The sequence below is a fragment of the Lissotriton helveticus genome, chromosome 10 (genome assembly GCF_964261635.1).
Source record: "Lissotriton helveticus chromosome 10, aLisHel1.1, whole genome shotgun sequence".
NCBI lineage: Eukaryota > Metazoa > Chordata > Amphibia > Caudata > Salamandridae > Lissotriton > Lissotriton helveticus.
The window spans coordinates 347734569-347758358 of record NC_136071.1 but is presented as its reverse complement, the minus strand read 5'-3'; the positions used below and the strand labels follow the sequence as shown (position 1 = coordinate 347758358).

General features: G+C 45.1%; 1 protein-coding gene across 6 annotated transcripts in view; it reads right to left on the bottom strand.

The window, feature by feature from the left end:
- Positions 1 to 23790, bottom strand: part of SCAP (SREBF chaperone) — a 678128-nt gene that overhangs the window by 233578 nt on the left and 420760 nt on the right. For all 6 annotated transcript variants that reach the window (XM_078662547.1, XM_078662552.1, XM_078662549.1 and 3 more), the window contains one exon: positions 11805 to 11899. In XM_078662547.1, the coding sequence (XP_078518673.1) occupies positions 11805 to 11899 (95 nt within the window). The remainder of the gene's footprint in view (positions 1 to 11804; positions 11900 to 23790) is intronic.

Below are 23790 nucleotides of genomic sequence, written 5' to 3'. Positions count from 1 at the left end.
TTCTCAATAACTTTCTATGAGGATTCAACAGAACTGGAGACAAAAATAAAAAATGTAAAAGCCTTTTTTGTGGCTACAAAGTCTTGGAAAATGTCCCTTCCTGTGCAGCAGAAATTTCAACTTGAAATTAAGCAAAGATGTGATTGATATTGAAGACGTGTTGACCACACATATTAATTTAGGACCATTCAAGCAAGCAATGTTTTAGCAATGATTTATTATAGAATTGTGAGATTCTTTTTAGACTTTCATTAAGGTTTTGAAGACCATAGAGGTCGACAAATAATTTACCTAAGCCATTACTTTTTTTTTGTCCATGGATATTCAGCAGTAGGTATATTCCATAACTGATTTTTGGAATATTATTAACATTGAGTCTTCAAGCTCAGGCATTAGATGCAAATTAAAATCACTACTTAGGAGTCACTATGCAGCATTTTTAAATCAGAAATAATTTAGTCTAGTTTATCAAGTATCAGTTTTTATTTTTTTTCTAGGGGGTAATGTAAATATTCATAAGCATTTAAGGGGCCTCACTTGGTGAAGGAGCCCATTTTTTTTTATCATAATCCCAGGTAACCAAGGTGCATTTATAATAAGAGAAAATTTCCAACTGCAAGGCTACCGCTATGTAAATAGATAAACCTCCTATTGGTGGGCCTTTATTATGTACTCTTGTAGCCAAAGGATGATATTTGATGTATCCTATTAGAGGGCATGAAGATTTGCACCAAGTTGCTTGACTAAGTAATATGTCAAACGTTTGCCAAACTGTATTACATTATCGTCTGAACATGATTTCAGATATGCATTTATTGGATATTATTAATCTCCTTGTTGCAATAAGTTATTATTTCTATCACTTCAACGATAGGATACTCGGAAGTGTTTCTAGGTTATTTGTTATGGGAGAGCATGTACAAGAGTTAGGAGAATGGATTGTCTTAATTTTTGCCCGATGTATTAGTTCATTAAGACGCTAAAGCTTAATATTGATTTCCAACACATACATTGAAAGATTAAGGAGTATGTCACCTTGTAGTTTTAACATATCGGATTGTATTTTGAGAGCTTTCACTGTGACATCAAGGGACCCAAGTAGGGATTTCCAAATTGGAATGTCTATTTTTCCAGTGTCCAGAAAATTAAAAACTTTGGACTTAAAAAGAAAGGCTACATCTTTTGTAGGAAGAGTGCGGGAAATCGGACTAGTTAGACTAGAAGGCCGTTGTTTTTCCTCTTTGTCCATTAGTAGTATTGATTGATCCATGATGGCCTATAACACGGAAACATATGCAATTTGTTGACTCTTGCTGGTGAGGGCCTCATCCTGAATAACGTATTGCATAATGTGCTGTTGTTGCAAAATATATATGAATATCCATATATAAATTCATGTGTATGCACTTCAAAAGATATCATGCTTAGATATATATCACATTAACTTGAGGCCTGGAGCTCCAAAGGGCTTCCTATCTGACCTTGACTAGACAAGCTTCAACATGCTATTCTGTACCCCCTTAGAGGTCAATTTGCCCGTCCTGATTACATGATATTTTTAAATCTGGTTGAGCAAGTTGCTTACACAGTGCCGAGCCAGCCTTTCTGGTCTGCCCATATATGGCTGTTTATAATTTGCATAGTGCAGGCATTGCACATCCATGTTAGCCATATTTGGCTTGGCGCCATATTCTGGTTCCGCTGATATGGCATTTCTAACTGTATATAGCACCAAGAAACCTGTCACTCTGGGAAGACGCAGTCTGAGAGCCCCTAAGGCTAGAGACCTGACTTCTTCATTGCTAATTAGCAATGATGCATGCTATTGGTACCAATAAATACATTTCACACTGTTTCTGAGCAGACCTGCTATGTCTGGTGAGTTTCATTCATTTGCCCCTGGGAGGGTTCCAGTATTTCCCCATCAGCTGTGCGCCTCTTGTTGATTAATTGAAAGGAATGATAGGTTAATTAACTCCTCTTTAAAGGTTTTAATTATTGATTGGGCAGAGGACGCGTTGAGGTTTACGTTTAGAAGTTAGGTTATCTATTTCAGATACTATTATTGTTTGTTTAAAGTACTTATGCGACGTCATAGAAGAATGTCTTTATTTTATTTTTATTTTATTTAGTGTTTTCTATAGCGCGAAAATGACCCTGCGAGGGGTATCAGAGCGCTTTACAGACGTATATCAACATTAGCACCATTTAGAACCATAGATTGCAATTTACTAACTCTTTACAACAGTACACTTCAGGGAAGCGTATAAACAAAATAATGAATCAGCAATTGAGTTAGTATCAATCGCATTAAGTCACACCACCACATGCGAGAGGCTGGCACCTAGGGTTTTTATACATGTTGAGAGGGCCACCAAGTTTGTCCTTAGTCTGTTTTCTCCTTTTATATTTTGTTATTGGGGCTGCAACCATTCTAAGATGGGCAGACCTCTTCTTAGTTTGTCCTAAAATCAAGAGAGTGGAAAACTCAAATGAAATGTTTTGATTGCAACACCCTTTTAAGTAGATCACTATAGACCAATATTTATATAGAGTACAGAGCATAGAATGTCCGTGGGGGGTGGGGCTTGGTGTATCTCGGTTTGTCGCTGCCTCGCTGCACGCTCCTCTTTTACTCTCCACTAAATGGCAAGGAAACACAGCGGCAGAAATAGGGGCTACTTTTGTCAAGCCAAAAGTACTAGTTAAAGTTTATAATCTGGAAGACGTTGTCCAACTTCAGCAAAGCTGGGATCCAAGGTTTCTTCTACTACATCCACAGTCCAAACTAGTGTTTGTTTTTTCTACATACCAATCCAATCCAATCCACTTTATTCAATCTAATTAATAAACATAGATCCTAAAAGTGTAGGTACCTAAAAATAAACTTTCTTTTAAAAGAGAATTAATAACAATTAGCAATTCAAAAGACCCATAACGGCCCTTGCACCATGACCTTCAATTTATACAGGACAGAGAAATTCAAAAATTGATGTTGGTGCTATATACTGTAAATCATGCAACAATAATCATCCGCCCAACTAACAATTAATTAACAATCAGATACAAATTAATTAAAAGTGAAATGTCCACATTGCAGGACAGGATGGCTTGTACATATATTTTGTCATAGTAAATCTAAATCACATGAATTTTCCACATTACCATTGTAAGCTCAGTGAAGTAAATGGCTTAGTTTTGCACATTTCTCCCTTATAGAAGGCGTCTCCTGCACAAACAGGCCCACAAAAAAGAGGCTATGCAGAGACAGACATAAGGGTCATGGAGCATCTTCAAGAATAGCAAGGCAATATGACATTGATTAAAATTGTTCCACCTTAAAAGTGGTAAAAGATATATAGATCTCTGTTTTTTATAAAAGTTATAAAAGAAAAGAAGATGAAGCTCACACTGCACTGATAAATTGTCACATTTACATGGAGTCAGCTCATTTAGGCAGAACTTTTTTGCAGGAAAGCCCAATATCAGAGGGATTAAATTGGTACGAAATCTTAGGACAAACCTATGCTGTAAATTTCTTACACCCTCCAAATAAGAATATTCACCATCCTTTAAGGGGGGATCTGATAGTACAATTTCACTGATGTTTTTGCAGGGTGAATTTCTTCCCTGACATTAGCTGCTTCAGCTAGGTATAATGCATCAAGTTTCTTTTTAGGGAAATTGGTACAAGAACTCAGGTTTGTAAACAGTTCCGGTACGCCTAGAGACTGCAACGTTGATTGGACATATTGTAACCAAGCCATTTTATGTGCCTTTTTCTAATAATAAACAATTTTGTATTATAGCCTGGTTAAGATCCACTGTGTTTCTTTTCCAAATTGAGTGCCTCAGCATGATTGGGGCAAGTCTCACTATGTCCGTAATATAAGTAAACCCAATTCCAGGTGCAGACATAATTAGAAAATGACACAGGAAGAGAGGCAATCCTCTTTAAAAGTTGTCCTCTATCTTCTGGAGGGAATCTACTGAATCCATTCCCCACAGCCCTGCCCCATATGTTGTGGCCGAAATAGTTTTTGCATTATAAATATTTTTTATCGTCGCTATAGGCTTAGTTCCAAGTTTCTTAATGAAACTAGAAATTGCAACCAAAGTTCTTTCCATTGTTAGTGCCCTACAACCCACCATGTGCAACCAAGTTTGTTTACTATCAAATAAAACTCCCAAGTAGGAGAAAATCTCCACTACACCTAATTTCCTAGCTCCAATGTGAAAAGATGGAATCCTTTTGGGAGGGAGCGCTCCCCACACCATGACAAAATATTTGGACTCATTAACCTTTAGGTCCAGGGATGGCATGTAACCCACATAGACATTTATTAGGTGTTGAAGCGCTACTCCAGTCCTGGCTATTAAGACTGCGTCATGCGCATAGGCCAGGATCGGAAGAAGTGCTGGAGGGAAGGATGGAACATCTACTGCAGATCCTGTTAGGGCGGCTTCTACTCCATTTGTATATAGCGAAAACAAAAATGGGACAAGGACACAGCCTTGTCTCACTCCTCTCAGGATTTTAAAGAGTCTCGTGCATTCACCATCCCTTCCATAACGGACACACATTGTTGCCTGTGAGCACATTTCGCAAATTAGATTGATCAACTGGGGATCAATGCCCATCTCCAACATTATGGATCATAACTTCATATGGCTTACACTATTGAAAGCTGCCGTTAAGTCCATAAAAGCGTGCCCTCCCTTTGCTACATTTGCAAAAGAAACAATTGATGGACGGAATGCTGGACAATGCCAGCATTCACCACCAGTCACAAGGATCTGGGTTAAATCCATCATTTTTTTGCTCACCACCACAGTTTAGACCCAGCCATATGCAAATCAGTCTTGACCCTGTTCCTTGTGGGAACAGTCCAGCCCGAACTGCCAAGCCAGGTCCTCCCTGGACCGGAAACAAGCATCCTGGACCGGTTTCAGGGTATCACCCTTCATCTCCCAGGCTAGCTTGAATCCAGTGGTGGAGTGAGCACGGGACCCACGTCTGGGCATACCCTTCCCACTTAGGGCGACATATACTTGGCGATGGTCAAGCTTAGGTTCAGGCATTGATTAATAGTGCCGCTACCCTTCTGAACGCCATACTGGGTTGGCATCAAATATTTTTTTCCTCTAGCCTATTTAACAGGACACGACCCAACAATTTACCAGTACAGTCCAGAAGGGAAATTGGGCAATAGTTTTGAAGGTTAGATTTATCACCCTTTTTATGTATGGGGACAATAACATTTAATTTCCATGATGGGAGTGTCCCTTCTTCATTAAATATAATATTTAGTAATGGGGCCCACACCGCTTGGTGTTCTAGAAAGAAGTCAATAGGGACCCCATCTGGGCCTGGAGCTTTAGCACTACACTTGGCAAGTGCAATTCTTACTTCATCCAAATTAAAAAGTAAAGAGTTGCTCGAAATTTCTATAAAGTCAAGCGAGTCCTCCCTTTAGACAATCTTACTCTCAAAAATGCCTTCAAAATACACCACCCATGAGTCTTCATTTATGTGATTATTCAAGGTTTTCTCTGCGTTATTCTTAAAGTAAGGCGTATTTACAACTTTCCAAAATTCCCTGCTATAGTTAGAAGATGCTGCCTTGGCCAGGTCTTCCCAGGCTTCCTTGATCATCTCTACTTCCCTTTTCTACCAAGTTTTTTTTATAGATCTTACGTAAATCTTTAATCAGGTGCCGATCTCTGGGGGATGCTTTGAGAGCCCTTCGAAGATCTTGTAAAGCCTGGTTACAAGCCTCATCAAACCAACCAGTTTCCCGTCTCTCCTTAGTGGAGTTAGGCCGATTCAGGGACAGTTTAATTTCCTCACCTAATTCTAGGAAATTTGAGATCAGGGTGTCTGATACCGTGTTAGGATCTAAACAATTCATAATCAGATCCAACTTGTTGGCTACGACCTGGTGGATAATTCTCTTCTTGTCTATATTGTCCATTTCAGCCGATACCCATTCTGTCTTGCTAGAATTAGTTTTGGTACATTTTCTGTCTGCCATAGATAAACTCTGACTCCAGGTAGCTCGAAGAACAGTATTGCATGATCACTAAAGTTGGAAGGTATGGTATCAGTATGGAGAATATTTCCATGAGAATGGGCGAAGACAACTAAAAAAGTCGATTGTTGACTCAATTACCACGGAAAAAAGTTTTTACCGGTCCGCCTACTACTGTGTCTATTTTATTTCACACTTCTAGAATGTTCAAATTTTATGATCTTAATATTTAAGGTGTTGGAAATTAAATTGAGCAATACCACTTTAGCTCTACCAGATGCGGAAGAAACTGCGGTAGTTTGATAAGGTCGATAGCGGTTAATGGATATTGGGTGTGTGGCTCAAGTCTCCTTGAAACATATAATATCTCTGCCCTGCGATGCCAATGCCCACTCCGGTAAGGACTGCTTAGTAGCAATACCGGCATAATTCCATGTGGCAATTTGCACCACTCGCTTTTGATGGCCCGTCCCTCCCACAGAGGACAATGCACTAAAATTGCTTAGCTGCTCACAAACGCAGGTTACAATACCAATACCACTTCCCTTACGCAAAAGCGCTTGGCTCATAAACGCCATTTGTTTCTGGGTTATTGCTTTCTCCTTGGTGCTACTTGTAGCACCAATTTCGCCCCCCTTGAGTAGTCAATCACAAGACTCAAATGAACAAAGGGGTCGTAGCGATTCGATAGCTCATACGGTGCCTCTTATCTATGACGGATTGTAAGGTAATGTATCACAGGCATGGGTGGGCATAATGATTGGATTGGGGCTCTCAGAATATAAGGTTTCTGGTGCAATCGTGGAGAGGGTCTATAGAATTTTGCTAATGGAAAGACAGCAATTTGTGTGTTAAACAAGGGAGCATTTGTTCAAGCCCCCAGCAAATCTTTTACCACAAACTGATTGTTAAAATGGACAACCACACAATCACCAATTGTTGCTTTAGCTGAGGGGCCCACCCATCCTACCCTCCGTGCCATAATGATGTGTGCGTCCAATCTGATACCCCGTGATCCAAAACCTTTAGCATTGGTACTGAACCAGACTTTTGCCATTAATTGGTCCACGGACTCCCTCTGGCCTCTGGTCAATGAGGTAAATTAACTAAAAACAGGACGTACAGGAGAGCTGCTGGGGTGAGATCTAAACTGTGAGACTGCTTTATACCAGCTATCGAGGGCTCTAGGCTCTATGTGGTCACTGCCACCTGTCTCTCTCTTTGTCCTATTATTTGTGGGTTACCCTGTGTTCTCTGCACTCCCTGTGCTCTGTTGACGGTAGTACTAGTGTTGCCCTGAATGCTACTATTTGCATGCGCCTGTGTCATAATAGGTTGTATGGGGGGATATGATGGGAAGTGTTTAATGGCATCGGGCGGCCTAAGAAGTTGAAGTGATTTCTTCTGTCTGACTCCTCCTTGTCCCCCCTATCCACATTCACCAGTGTCCGTGGAGTTTGTCCAGATACAGGAGGCTGGTCCACCCTCAGCAAATCCCTGCCAATAAGGCCCTCTTTAATAAGCAACTCTAGTTTCTCCTCAATCCTCCCTATTCTGTTATTCAGAGGCTCAAACTATGGATCACTTTCTCCAGCTTTGCAAAAATATCCCCACTAAGACCCTCCCCGGAGTCTTTTCCCAGCTGATGGTTCTGCAACCGTAGGTTCTTGAACAGTTTTATTCTCTCTTGAAGCTCTCAGGGACTTTGGTTTCGGTTTCCCTCCAGGCTTCTTTTCTTTGACAAGTGATGCTGGAGAGTCCGATTGGGGAAGTAAATTGGGTGATGCAGGCACAGACACAATGGGATTGGGGGTAACACAGAACTCAACACCCTCAGGTACTATCGGTTGTGCAGAAGAGAGGGATTGCAGAAGAGAGGGATTGCAAAAGGCGGCCATTTCTCCTTCCTTCTTCCAGGGAAAGACGTCGCGCTGTGACCTCAATTTACTTGGCTAGAACGTTTGCAGCTCTAGCCAGGATGCAGTCTAGGGTGTTTACTATCTCCCACCATTATTTGCGCTGCAGCTTTATGCTTACCCATTATGTTAATGTCCGTCATCCCGGGAGTGTAGATGGCCTTTCAGAGTCTTCGTCCCAGGATTGCATCGGACGGCAAGCAGCTCGGCTTAGAGGGGGGCCCAGCCGAGCTTCTTACGGGTTTCGACCGGCCAGCCCTTGGCCCGGGATTTGCCCGGGCACAACCCTGCGCACGCCCCGGGGGAACACAACGCAATTTTGAGTGTGCAAGGCACCACAGGGAGCTGTAGTCCGTCCCAGTGGAAACTGTCTCAGCTTCTCCCCAGCTTCACGCAACCGCCAGCATGCTTCTGGCGAGCGGCTACAGCTGCCACGGGAACAGGTAGCGCTTTTGAGTGCGCAAGGCACCAGAGGGAGTCAGGAGTTGTAGTCCTCCCCAGCGGAAACGGTCTCGACTTCTCCCCGGCATCACACAACCTCCAGCAAGCTTCTGGCGAGCTCTGCTGGTGCTGTCTCTGCCGTCAGTTTTCTACATACAATTGTGTCACAGGCTCTGAACATGAATGACTTTTGACTATTTTTTTTGTCTGACCAACGCGGTCCTTAATCATTCTGTTTTTCAATTACTTAATACAATACTGCAGCTGTTAACGTAGAAAAATCCAGTGTGTTCTTTAAATAGATTAACAATCTCAATAAAATAGTATGCCAGATTTCTTCTGCTAAGAATATTAAGTTGGTAATGGAGCTTTGAAAGTCACAAATCACAATTTGAGTGACCAAATAAAAATAACAAAAGTCTTAAACAATGCAGTTTCACTTTCCAGGTCAATGTTAAGGAGTAAATTGGATAACTCCATATAAATACGAGTTGCAGCTGCATTTTGTTAAATTCCACACCAGCTTCAGCTTGCTCAATTCAACCCCAATAGGGCCGCAACTAGCACCAGGGGGCCACCTTCGTGTGGACAACCTTCCCAGCACAAACCCCCTCCAGGTAATTCATTCCCGCACAGCAGCAATCTCCGCAACCCAGCGATACACACAAGAAAGTCACCGCCACCAGTGAGGTATGCGGTAGCAGAGTCTCCTGTTGCAAAAGCAGGTCTTCTAAGTGCTGGAGTTAAAGAGGTTGCTATATGCACAATACCAACTGATCAGAACACTAAATCCACCTCGCCCAAGCTTGAGCATCCAGAACCAACTGCTCTCTAGCATTCAGCACTTTCCTCAATACTCAGGATATCTGCAGGATCAGTGGAAATGTGTACAGCAGGCCCCAGAATTAGCTGAACCTGTTGGCATCACCAAAGAAACTATGCAATGGGCAGTGTAAGGCATAAAACTGAGGACACTAACTCTTCTGGGAGGTGGTAAAGGGATCCAAGAACAGACATGTAATCTGGAGAACATTGCCTCTGTCACCTCGAGTTGTAGTTCCCACTTGCGTTTCTGCACAGAGAAGCAACAGCGCATCAACCCTCTCTTGAGGGAGCTTCCCAGGTAAGAAGCCACTGGGTAGATTCCCTATCACTTCCACATCGCATCCCAACATAGGGTCCACAATATCCCACCCTGCCCTGTCTATTGGCCTAATGGATGGTGATTGTGTGGTCTGACATAAAATTGATCAAAGGGAAGAAGGCCTTCAGGTAAGGATTGGCCACAACTTGACCACATTCATGTGCAGGGGCTCGCCTTTTGTAAATCTAAGCAAAGGCCGGAAGGCTTATTATAAAGAGACAGGAATTGGTCAACTTCTTAGTCATTATCCTCCATGCACCTGTAGTCCATATGCTCTGCAGAGGAGGAATCTGAATCAAAAAATCTCCTCTAAACATCTGAATCTTGAGCCCTGTGGAGTGGATCACATAGTCGTTCGTAATTGTAGTTATTACTGACTTTTGCCACACAGATGAGATTTTCACCTATCAACTCGGTGGTTGACACCAGAGTCCGCTCTATGGGTGGCATCACCGCCTACTTTGAGGTGAGCACGGAGGAAGACCCCGAAGGAACAAGGAAAAATGCCTTGATTGATTTTGACTTCACCTTAGGCACTGGGACTAAAGCTCCTAAAGGCATGGTGTCTGAGTCACAAGAGATTACCAAACCGCAAGCACCAAGCCACCATTGAGAATGATTCAGAGGGTTGCAAGGGAGTCATAAAGTGATGCAGCATAGCTACCTGCAAGGCCAGTTGACCCATGAGGGGTCAACTGAAGGACTAGTGAATGCCAGCCTTGGCCTCTCAGGTGCTGAGGATACTCCCAACATCAAAGAAGAGTCCTAGAGAGGGACCTCTTTCATGAGGAACAAAAACATTTCTTCCAACCTCTGGAGATTTTTGCGGTTTTGTGGGAAGATCTATCAGGAGAAATATCGCTGGAAAGAGACATACCTTTTAGAATGAGTCTGAGGGGTTGGCTTCTCGGGGTGGGGGATGGACGATTTTTGAGGTGCTGCAAGGATTGAAGCCTGGGGACCTTTCAAGAGATATTTGACCTACTTGCTGTCAAAATCTAAGAAGTTAGTAGAGAGACTGCCAAATCTCTGTACCAAGTCAATGAGCTGCAGAAAACCAGGAACTGAGAGCAGTGCACCTAACTTCCCCTGGCAACGTCACATCCAGAAACATTTAAAGCTGGATCTGTGTGACACCATCCAGTAGCGCTGGATAGTCCCTGCTGGGGTGGGGAAGATTTACAGACTAGGCTGAAGCTTTGAGGAGTATTTATAAGGTGAGGTACCTGTAGGAAGATGTATCCATCAGAAATGAATATTTACCAACTCAACTGAAAACTGTTGCACATTTATGTTACTTGGCATCTTATTACTACTGCTTAATTTGTAAAAAGGATAAATGCAGGTACCCTACGATCTTCAGAGAACCTGGTTGCTGGTGATCCCGATCAGGTTTCCCAAACTCCAAGGCTGCCTACTCTTAATTCCACCACATGCATCCTACTTCAACGTCTCTACAAATCCTTTCTCTGTATTTCAGGTTTTTGACCCCAGCTTTTCTCCTTTGTCACAGTTTTCCTATCATTTTCTTCCCACTCCTTTTTTCTTTTTCAGGATTTCTCTCTGTAGCTCTGCATCAAAACCTGATGATGAAAAAAGTTCCAATCCCCAAAAGCAAATGCTACTGCACACCAGCTGCAATGACTTGCACAAATGGGGGAGGATGGGGGGGCATGTTGATGGGCGAGATCAAGAAAGAGGCCGTGTGTCCTCCTAGGAAGGTTCTGACTTTTTTTTTCAGAGATATTTGATTTAGTGGTGCTTGTTTATCCTAATACTACTAAATTAGCATGGCTATATTAGTGTGGATGATTGGGGGGGGGGGGTGGTTGTTTGATGGGCGATAGCAAGAAAGAGGCTGTGTATCCTCCTAGGAAGGAACTGACATTGTTTTGAAGGGAATTCTTGCTTAATAGTGCTTGTTTTTCCTTTTGTTACTAAATTAGTATGGGTAAAATAGTGTGGAGAAACTGTCTAATCAAGAAATTATCAGTAATACTTAATAGTTACCAAGGGTCCCTACACATGCACATACAGAGCTAAAGCCTACGCCTCCATCTTTCGAGATATCACCAAGCTTACCCACACCTTTACTTCTCAATGCCACGATTAAGCAAATGGAATTCATAATCTTAATAATAAAAAAGACACCTGTTAACCTTAATGCTTATAAAATATGCAAGGAATCGCATGGATCAAAAGATAGGCTGTACATGAACAATCAACACCTCCCTGCCCCTAGCACACAGTGAAGACAACACTCATACATACCTGAATTGCGGGCACCAGAGTGAAGTAGCCAATTAGTATGATGCCAAGCTCTGTGGCCATATTCTTCATAATGGACCAGCTCTCATTGCTAAGACCTGGAAGACAGAAGGAGAAAATGTACCAAGTGTAAAAAAGGAAAAAAGCTTACTCAAACAACTACTAACTGCAACCAACTAGTGCAAGGATGCCCACACATTTCCTAGAGGCGCTGTTTCATGGCATGTTGTCAGGCTAACCACTAGCTAGGTAAAGTACGAGTTACTAACCTTCGGTAATGATGAATCTGGTAGAGACGTTGTCTAGCCACAGATTCCTTAACTTACAATATCCCCAGGCATCAGACTGGATCCAGGAAATTTTTTGCTGCAGCACCTCTGCACGCCGGGGGACAACGCCACACAACCCCGCCCGACGTTGTCCACGTACATGACGTCGGCGCGGTCATATAAGTCCCTCCCGGAGCGCTGATGTCAGTTTTCTTCGGAGAAACTTTTCCAAGACACAACGCGGAGCCACCAACAAAAACTGTGAAAGTATGGGACAGTGTGCGAGGGATGAAAATCTGTGAATAATGAAAGAGGATGGTGCAAGACACCTTCGTAAAAGACAGAACTAGACACTGCCTATATATAAGTGAAAAAGCTGTGAGAAAGAGCAGTGCAAGGGAGCGAAGACCATTCCCCAAGTCCAACAAGGGAAGAATATCTCAAAAGACAGAAACAGACTGCCATCACCAAGTAGAACCATGCCTCACAGCAAGAACGGAGCACAGAACAACAACAGTCCACTACAGGAAGGTATGAAATTATTTATTTTATTTATTAATTAAGCTTATTATGCGCGACAGCCACCCAAAAAGGGTTTCCCAGCGCTGAACAGGTAAGGTGCTAAGTGGCCTAACGTTGCAGACAGGGATAGCGTTATTGATTGAAAAGCCAGGTGTTGACGGCTTTGCGAAACCGGATATAGCTGGTTTCTAAGTGAATATTCAGGGGGAGAGAATTCCAAAGAGTTGGTCCAATGTACGCAAAGGTTCTGCCACCCATTCTAGAAAGTCTAATTCTGGGGACAGTGAAGTTGCCTTTGGATAAGGACCGGAGGTAGCGAGAGGGAATGTAGGGGCAGACAAGGGATTGTAGGTATAGTGGAGCTGATCCAACTTTGATTTTGAACATGTAGCTCAGGGTTTTGAATTTAATGTGACTCTCTACCCTGAGCCAATGTAAGTCTTGAAGATGTCCCGAGATATGAGCTGTTTTAGGAATTTTACGTAGCAGCCTTGCGGCGGCATTTTGAACCAGCTGCAGTCGTCTTTTCACTGCCTTGTTCGCCCCAAGATAGAGGACATTTCCGTAGTCCAGTCGAGAGGTTATAAGGGCATGGACCACAGTGTGTTGGGTGTCGTATGGCATCATCCAGATGATTTTCCTCAGCCACCGCAAGATTGTAAAGCAGGTGGCCGAGACCTTACTAGCCTGATGGTGCATGGTCAAAGCATTATCAATGGTGAAACCCAGATTTCGTACATGGTCTGATGGAATAGGAAGGGGACCCATCTCGGTGGGCCAGTGCTTAGCATTCCATAGATCTTGTTTTTGACCCAGGATCAAGACTTCGGTCTTACAACCATTCAGTTTAAGTAGATTGTTATTCATCCAGGTGGCAATTTTCCCTAAGCCTAACTGCAAGAGGGATGTGGAGTCAGGGCCTGGGTTTGAAAGGGAAAAAGTAATCTTGGAGTCATCAGCATATGTGTATAGGGTGAGACCTGCTTGTTCTGTGATAAGGGCCAGTGGTTTAACATATAAGTATGAAAAGACTGGCACTTCCGCTATAGTAATGGAAGTGTGAAACAAACCTCCACAGATCCCCCAAAGAAGACAACTATAGAGGAGACCAGAACCCTGACTCAATAGAGAAGGCGGGAGGAAGGGAAGGCAACAGGAGAAGAAAATGAATCTCCTGGTGAAGGTGAATCCAAGGAAAGAAGCCCTTTAGAGGGAGAAGCTGTAAATGGAAGTGCCCAAGGGGGCGCAACAATGTGAGCACCCGTGAGAGAAAAACTTATAGCAACTAAACTAGGCCAGTGGAGAACACTACTGGGCAAGACCCTCGCAGAACGGTGAGGCTGGGTGGGCGTTAAGGAATCTGCGGCTAGACAACGTCTCTACCAGATACATTGTTACCGAAGGTAAGTAACTCGTACATCTGATAGAGATATCTATCCGCAGATTATTTAACTTAAAATAGATACCACAGCCAATCCCCAAAAAGGGAGGGTGGGTCTGCGACAGAACAACCAAAAGAGTCAAGCTTCCGATCCGGCAACAGAGTGACAGATAAGAGGAAAAAAACTGTGGCGGAACAGCCAAACAGCAACCCAGGCAGCTCGAAGAGCAGAAATAACAGGATAAAAAATATCCTGGAAATGCCGGAATGGCGCTTTACCATATCAGTATAAAAAATGACAGGTAGAACGGCATGGGCGCTATATCAGAGCAAAGAAGGAGAGAGAGAGAGAGGAAGAAAAAACACTCTGTGCAAAAAGGTACACGAGGAGTACACCGACCGAAGCTTGAAATGAACTTGAAGAGATGCAACCCAAGCAGAATAGACTAGCCTTTAGAAGGAAGTCAAAGGAGCCAGTGTCAAAGGCTAAGGGCAAGAGCTAGAACCTGAGCAATGCTTTGTGAATAGTCGGCACAACAAGAAACACGCCAAGTGCACTCCCAATCCCAAAAAAGGGAAAAAATTAGAGCCAATTAGCACTAATACTGAACCGCTGAAGCAGGTAGAATAGGCAGCCCGCAAACGGCCATAGGAACCTTAAAGTGGCCTACACAAGAAGCACAAGAGTGCCCAACCGGGCAGTATGAAGCCAAAGTGAGACACAACCCACAATATAGACTTACAGGCAGTAGCCAATGACCACTGCCACCAGAAGAACTGCCCCGCAGACGTATCTTTAACAAGAGTAGGTGATAATTTGGTAAAAAGGGCATATAGGAAGGAAGAGGCCAAAAACACCAAGTTAACGAATGGTGGAAAGGGTCGCAGAATCCAAGACCAACACTTCAGAAGACACAACCATATGCCAATTTGGGAAATCTCTCCAATAAGCGGAAGCAAGGAGGACTGTATGCTCAACTTGCAACCACTTAAAAAAGCTCCTCCACACACAGAGATATTGGTCCAGACACCGCAGCCTCGACAAGAGGTGGAGATGTAAGAAGAGGAAGGCCAGGCAACCGGCAGATATATAGAAAGGTATAAACCATTAAGGACAGGTAGGAGACGTTTTTGAAGAGGAGACCACGAAAACTCCCAATTTGATGACCATAGCTTAAGTAGATGGCACCAAGGAAAAAATAGAACATCGTACAATTTGACCACCAAGCGACGCATGGAGCCCACAGGAACCCCAGGGCCAGATGAGATAAGCAAGCTACATAATAGCGTACAAGTACCCCACATGGAGTATGCATACCCCAAACAACGGGGGCATACCTCTTAAGGCAATAAGCCAAACCAAAGAGCGCAGAAAGGAATGGAACTCGAGAACTTGAGTCCCGAGCCGTAGACATCGCTGAGCCACCTGCTTAGAACCACAGTCAGAGGACCAGACACAGCAACCTGAGGGGCACGGCCACACCAGGCCGAAAGGCAGCTTAAAGCAAAATGCATCCAAGGGATGCCAACAAAAGGATAACCACCCTTGATCACATAAAAAGAAGACGTAAGGCTCACCGCCCATGGTAAATACAGAGCATATCTGTTAAGGATACAAAATGAAAAGGAACCACCACGGACGATAGTCTAAGAAGACTTAAGTGGGAGGACGAAAGCCTGCAAGGAGCCAGTGAACCGCCGACTTGGTGTGATCATCAAACAGCAAAACCCCATCAGAGGGTAAGTCAACCAGTCGCTCCCTGATATTTTCAGGGAAGATGCTGTCTCGCAAACAAGCGTGACGCCTTAAGGCAACAGAGCCCGCCATAGTTCGGCCCAAAGAATCTGCAGTATCTAAGGCAGGGCGGATTGTGAATTCGGCAAGTTCGCGGCCATCCCTAAGGAGGTGAAGGAGACCGACACGAGCACCTTCAGAGGCGGCAGAAAGCAAGGACTCCGCAGAGTCCCACAGGGCAGAGGTAGCCCACCCCAAAACACACACTGTATTTAAGTACCGTAGGGCCGCACTAGAGGAGGCAAAGATGTTCCTACACCATGCCTCAAGCCATCTGGACTCCCGAGAGGGAGGAAGTGTTAGTGGGGGCAGAGAAGGAAAGGCAGTCTGCAACACAAACACCTGCGCTTCAGGATTCTCAAAAAGACAAACCGGGTCATGTGAAGCTGGATGGTGGCGGTGCAAAACCGAACAAGCCACTGGGTCACCTGAAGCAGGCCGGACCCAGGTACCAAAAAGGACATCATAAAGTGAAGTTTCAAAGGGCAGAAGCGGCTCCACATTTCCGGACCCACGGTGCAGAACCTCCAGCAAGGGGTCCACAGGCAAAGAAGCAGAGGGGGTTGCATGTTTAAAATGCGGGTGCCAATGAGACCACTCACAAAAAAGCAGCACTAGCCTCAGTAGCCCTCCACGGGGGGCGGGGGACAACAGCCCCATCAGTGGGTTGTAAGCTGACCCTCCCAAGACACTGAGGGTGCGACCAATGCCCCACGTAAGGGAGCCCCATGGAAGAATGAGGATCCTGATGGGGCTCCTGGGGAGGGGAAGAGCCTGCCGGATCTGGGAGCTCCTGAGGAAGCTCCACAAATTCCAAGGTGGGCACTGGTAACAAAGCCTCCGTCGACACCGGGCGAGAGGGCGGCGCAGAACACTCTTCAGAGGTCTCTAGAGAAGAGTCCACAACTCGGCGTCGACACGTTGCCAAATCGACGCGCGTCAGCGCCGATCGTGCCTCATCAGTCGCCGACTCTGCTATATCCGGCGTCGAGTCGGCGCTGTCCGGCGGCGAAACTATGACAAGATACCCTTCGAAGAAGGAGAATGCGCCGGAGCCGGCAAGGCAAGCCTTCGACGCAGCCCCGGCGTCGACTCCGCATCATTCAAGACAGGCTCAGACTTCGGGGAAAGAAGCGGAGGCGGAGCCGAGGCGGTGGGCCTCTGGTGCTGGTACGGTGCCGACCCCGGCTCCGGACTGGAGCTCGGGGTGCACTCAAGGGAGGGCTAAGCGGTACAAAAGGGGGTGGTGATGGACGGAGCATCTGAACCAATCAAACACTCACACCCAGTCAACAGATCTGGGTTTAATCCATCACCGTTCTTTAGTCCACCCTGCCACCCCAGTTCAGACATGGCCATATGCAAATCAGTCTGACCCTGTGCCTCATGGGAACAGTCCAGCCCGAACTGCCAAGCCATGCCTTCCCTGGACCGGAAACAAGCTTTCTAGGACCGGTTTCTGGCATTTCAGCCAGACTTGCTTGAATCCAGTGGCAAAGTGAGCAAAGGACTCGCGTCTGAGCATACCCTGCCAACTTATGGCGAACAAAGCGGTACAAAAGGGGGTGGTGATGGACGGAGCATCTGAACCAATCAAACACTCACACCCAGTCAAAAGATCTGGGTGTAATCCATCACCGTTCTTTAGCCCACTCTGCCACCCCAGTTCAGACATGGCCATATGCAAATCAGTCTGACCCTGTGCCTCATGGGAACAGTGCAGCCCGAACTGCCAAGCCATGCCTTCCCTGGACCGGAAACAAGCTTCCTAGGACCGGTTTCTGGCATTTCAGCCGTCTTCAGCCAGGCTTGCTTGAATCCAGTGGCAAAGTGAGCAAGGGACTCACGTCTGAGCATAACCTGCCAACTTATGGCGAACAAAGCGGTACAAAAGGGGGTGGTGATGGACGGAGCATCTGAACCAATCAAACACTCACACCCAGTCAAAAGATCTGGGTGTAATCCATCACCGTTCTTTAGCCCACTCTGCCACCCCAGTTCAGACACGGCCATATGCAAATCAGTCTGACCCTGTGCCTCATGGAAACAGTCCAGCCCAAATTGCCAAGCCATGCCTTCCCTGGACCGGAAACAAGCTTCCTAGGACCCGCCAAAGGAAGTCTGAAAACAGGCCAGAGGAACTGCGCACTCCGGAAGTAAACTGACGTCAGCGCGCTGGGTGGGACTTATATGACCTCGCTGATGTCGCGTACGTGCACAACATCAGGGTGGGGTCGTGTGGCGCCATCCCCGGCGCGCAGAGGTGCTGCAAAAAAAAAATCCGGATCTAGTCTGACGCCTGGGGATATTCTAAGTTAAGGAATCTGCGGCTAGATGTCTCTATCAGATTTAATTTTATGTACAGGTATCTTTTGAGGATATCCTGTGCAGCCCTGCTTCTGGATGTAGAACGTGTCTGGAAAGTCTGTCTTTATTAGAACTGCCTTCCGCCACAAAAGTAGGAGGAATGCTTTCAACACTAGTCTGGTAGCTTGAAGCTACTGGTAATTTATGTAGCATTCCTGATGCTGAGGGGCCCAGGTTCTTTGGACAGTTATCTTATGGTTGTGGGCTCTGCAACCCATGGGACACAAATCAAAGGTTGTGAAAACCTGCAGAAAGAAGTCTAGAAAAGGCCTGCCAGGTAACGGATTGTTCCTGTTTCACCAGAGAATGCTCTGCCCTGGTTGTTGCCAAAACCAGGTCCTCCCAATGCCCTTCTGCTTATGCCCACTGCCATGCAAGGCATTCTTGCAGATGAGCACATGTACAACCTGATGTACTGTAAAACTGCTATGCAAGAAGCCATCATATCTAACAGTTTCATGACAGTTTCAACAGTAATTGAATGGTGTGTCTGGAAAAAAGGCAGGAGCAGTTGCAATGCCATCACCCTCTGGTCGTTGGGCTATGCACTGCCTATCACTGTATTTAGGCTGTATCAGAGAAAGGGCTGAACCTGCGGCAGATGGAGAAATGCTTTTTCACAAAGATGGTGAAACCTATACTGTGAAGTAGGCATACTGCATTTTAAGTGTGCTAGGCATGATCGTTTGCCACTAGTCTTGTGCAGCCAGTAGTCTAGATATGGAAAGAAGTGTATGACGTTTCTGTGCAGGGGCACTGCTTCCACCAATAGGCACTCTTTAAACACCGCTGGAACTGCAGTGACTCTGAAGGGAGACACCTTAAACTAGTACTATCATCCACTTTCCAGAAATCATTGATACTGCAATGCACCAGGTGGACTGTGCTACTAAAAGGCAGATGTGGTCAGGAGGACTGTAAGGCACCCATGGATTTGTCAATGTTAAGTGTCTTTTTTAAGTTTTTCAAGCATCTGCTTAACCTAGGTGTTATAGTTCTTTTATTAAACTGACTTTGCATTGCTATTATAGCCTATGATACTACTACATACTGCTTTACTATGGTACGATGTGACTCCCACTTCGACGACGGAGAATGATTCAAGCATGTGAATCTATGAAAGATCCAATACTTGAGGAAAATAAGAAGAAAGTGCAATATAAGGAAGAGGAGCCTAATTCCAGAAACTCAAGACAGCAGGACCATACTAAGCTGCAAGTAGGCGCACATAGCCTTTACTTGGTGGGCTTATCAGCCTTCTGTCACGAACCAGAAGAGCAGATGCTGCTCAGCACTGGTTTTGTTGTTCAGAAGAGGTGTAAAGGCTCTATGAAACTAGAAGTAGTCTCCTTTTGGTGTTATGGTTAGCTGACGGAGCTGAAAGTAAAGTGGGGTGGGAAATATCAATATAAATAAGCCTCATGATATAAAAAAAACATGGGCCAAATGTAGGTAAAATCAAATTTGCGAGTCCTTAATAGCAAATTTTACTGATTCGCTATTAAGGACTCGCAAAATTGAATGTAGGTAGGAATCGCTAAAATATTAGCGATTCCTTAATATTCCTTAATACCGAATCGCAAATTGAGATTTGTTAATAAGGAATACCTACCCATTTAGTCCTATGGGCTAGGAGGCCCATATAGCCCATAGGAATAAATGGGAAGATATTCACTATTTGCGATTCGGTATTGAAAAATCGTAAATAGCGGGAGCTATTTCAGGGGGTGTCAGGGTGTCAGAAGGACACCCTGTTCCACCCCTGAAATGTGAATGTATGCACATGTGGCTGACATACATGCCCTAAGGGCATGAATGTGTGCCACATGGCACTTTAAAAAAAAGCAAAAAAGTGGTTTTTTAGAGGAAATCGCTAATTACCACCAACTTGAAGTTGGTGGTAATTAGCGATTCCTTAAGGCTAAAGTGCACTTTCTTTTGTGCTACTTACATTGCATTTAAGGAATCGCAATTTCCGATTCCTTAAATGCAAGAGCAAAATAAGGAATCTCAATTTTGCGATTCCTTATTTTGCTAGTAGGTTTAATCTCACCTACATTGCTCTCAGCCAAATAACGATCGCAAACGCTGAAATTCAGCACATTTCAGCGTTAGCAATCGGTATTTGGCCACCTACATCTAGCCCCAAGTTACAATATTTTTTATTGTTCACACCTGTAAGTATCATTGCCACTATTTCGTTTGTTCCTGTACTGTTTCTATTCAAATTGTATGCACTAGGATAGGGTTTTGATTTTATATAATCTAGAAATTGTATTTCTGGTTTCCCATTGTTCTTGATTGTGCCTTTCCATGATGAAAGAATTTGAGTTCCACTAACTATCTGTGTGATATCTCACAGGACGGATTGTTACCAAGAACACATCTCACTCAAATAATACTCAAGTGGGTCAGTAGGTTCCAGGGTGGTTGCAGTCCATCCGGCATGCTGTCTCAGGTTGACACATTGGCAGAGTCTTTGGAGCCAGAGGATCTAGAAAGCCTATTACTTGGACTTGATCTGGTAAGAAAACCAGAAGACAGATCCTGGGGCCAGGCAGATCCCCGCCTTCAAAAGGGATGTTCAAGAGGTGTTGTTGTACCTCAGGCGTAAAAACTGACATGCTAAGCTAACCAAGTCAGAGAAGGAGAATATTGATATTAAATACCCCTAGCGACAATATCTGCCATATCCTGCATGCATCTTTTAATGGCATGGACGATGGTTTCCCCTCATTAAAGAACTCTTGTCCTCTTTTCCAAATGGCTGCTGGTATGTGTTTTACCAGCTCCTCCATCTACATCTAGCGGTACTGGATGCACCTGGAGATGATGTCCACCAAACTGGCAATACACCCGTGTGTGACTGCCCCGCTTTCCCGCGGTATTAGTTTGCTTAGACTCCTTGTCCTGTGTTCGGGCATTTCCAGTGGCTTCTTCAGAAGCCCTCTTACAGGTAGTAGGCACAACTAAGGAGTCGGGACTATTTGTCTATGAATATTGGGACAGATTTGTCCACAAAGATAGATGGATCATCTGGGGTAGTGTTTTATTATTTCTCCACACAGAGAGTAACTACCCTGATTTCACTAGCTCTTTAATATTGCTGGTGGCTGACTTGAGCATTACCGTGAGCATGGAGAGGTAGTGGACCACACGCTATGTCTTGGACAGGGTTTCCACTGAGAAGACGTCATGGTCTTCCCTGGTTTGAAGTTTGACCTGGGGATATTGTGCAGCCCTTTGTATTGTGGCATGGTATGCAGCAGCATCAACTGGTCGCAGTGGCTTGGTGGCGTAGGGATCTAGATCCGAAACGTCTTGGAGGCCTACTACCTGGTCTGCCCAAGGATCATCTCCCTTTTGGAGTCTAAAGGGTTCGGTCAAAGGGGTTTGGTTGGTAATAGGGGATGCCTTTTTCAGAGTTAGTGTAGGGTGGCTCAAGAGGAGGCCAGTGAGTGGTGCAGCGGTGGAGAAGTCGGTGTGGATAGTAACAGAAGGAGAAACATAGGACAAGTTGCAGGGTCTCTGACCTGTTTGGGGTTGAAGGGCCTGGAAAGGTCGTGGTTCCTCCTCAAAGGTGATCCAGCAACTCTTTGGGGGGTCCTGATGAATCCTGGAGTGGGAGATTTGGTTGTGAAAAAAATGATTTTGCTTTTCCAGGGGATAGACGCAGAAATGCACAGTCCAGATTGGCTCCAATAAAAGGGGTGCTTCTGAGAGGGAGTCCTGCGAGACTGCAGCACATTGGTAGATAATACCGGCCAATGCAGTAGATCTGCTGTAATCTGGAGGTGGGTGACAATATCCTGGGGCAAGCCCAACTTCAACAGCCTGTTGTCGAGGTAGGAGAAGACTGAAACCCCTGACCTATGCAGATGGGTTGCAACCACCACCATCAATTTTGTGAACATCCGAGGGGGGCAAATAAGGCCAAAGGGGGCACAGCGAACTGAAAGTGCTCATGGCCACTTGTGAACAGCAGGTAATGTCTGTGGGCTGGTAGGACAGGTGCATGGAAATCTGTACTGCAAGTCCAAATCTACCATCCAGTCTCCCAACCAGACAGGACCGGAGCATTTTCAATTTCTCCTTTTTCAGGAAGTAGTTGAGAGGGTGCAGGTCTAGTATATGAGGTATGCCTTTGTCCTTCTTCGGCACCAGAAAGTACTGGGAATAGTAACCACAACAAGTTTTTAATGTCGGCACCCGCTTGATTGCTCCTTTGGCCAAAAGAGCCTGCACTTCCTGACGTACCAGGGAGAGGTGGTCCTCAGTCATCTGATCGGAGGATGGAGGCTTCCGTGAATAGAAGGGTGCAACCCAGCTGAACAATTTGGAGCACCCATGTGGAGAACAGGTGGTACTTGCTCCTGTCGCTGAACGGTTGCCTTGATGTTGTGAGGGCATATTAAAGGAGTTTGGAGGCCAAATGGATAGCAAGATCTGAATTACAGTGGGACATAATGTTATGATGCAATACAAGAGATCGAAACGTGAATTAATATGGTAATAAATCCATTACGTTTAAATAATTTGCTTAAATTTGAAGTAATTAACAGAATTTCGGGGGGGAGAGGGGAAATTAGCTGGTACTTAGAGCAATGAAAGCATAATACTATCCAGTGATGGAATGGAATAGGTTTTTATATAGCGCGATAGCTACCCGCTGGCGTCCTAGCGCTCTAGCCAAACACAGAGGCGGGTCGTGGTTATCTGTTGAAAAAAAAGGTTTTTAATTTTTTTCGGAAGAGCAGGATGTTAGGTTCTGAGCGGATGGAGAGTGGAAGAGAGTTCCAGAGCCTTGCCGCGTTTGTTGAGAACATTCTTCCTCCACTTCATTCTCTTTTGAACCTGGGAATGATGACTTGGAAGGCGAGGGTCGACCTCAGCTGCCTATTGGGGTGGTAGGGGGTGATCAGGGTGTGATTGAGGATTTCTCCTTTCCTCCAGTAAGCACGGTGGGCAATGCACATGCTTTTGAAGTTGACTCTAGTTTTTACTGGCAGCCAGTGAAGGGCTCTTAGTTCAGTTTTCACTGATTGCCGGCGGGGAATGCGCAGGAGAGTACGAGCAGCGCAGTTTTGAATAACCTGCAGTTTTGTCAGGGTGGATTCGGGGGCTCCTAAGTATAAGGCATTTCCGAAGTCCAGCCGGGAGAGGATTAGACCCTGGACCATGATCTGTCTGGCCTTGAAAGGGAGGAGCGGTAGGATCTTTCGTTTTAGTCTAATAATGCTCATGCAGGTGGCTGCTAGTTTGGTTGCCTGGTGGCCGAAGGTTAATGCGTTGTCCAGCCAGATGCCCAGGCTCTTGATAGTGTCCCTGGCTAGGGGGGCTGGGCCTAGTGCTGGGGGCCACAGCGAGTCAATGGTTTTTTGGGGGGGAGTTGCCCATCACCATTAGCACAGTTTTGTCGCCGTTGAGCTTTAGGTAGGACTGGCTCATCCAGGTGCATACTGCTACAGTGATATTAATGCTATTTGAGAGGTCTAACAGACTAGGCTCCTCTGAGGAAATAGTTGCAAAATAATGGCAAGTATTGCACTCTTCTGATGTCTACTTCTAACCACAGATCCCTAAACAGATACCACAGCAGCACCTCCCCAGATGGTGGATCTGTGAAATGGCTCAGACCAAAAATAGTTTCAAGAC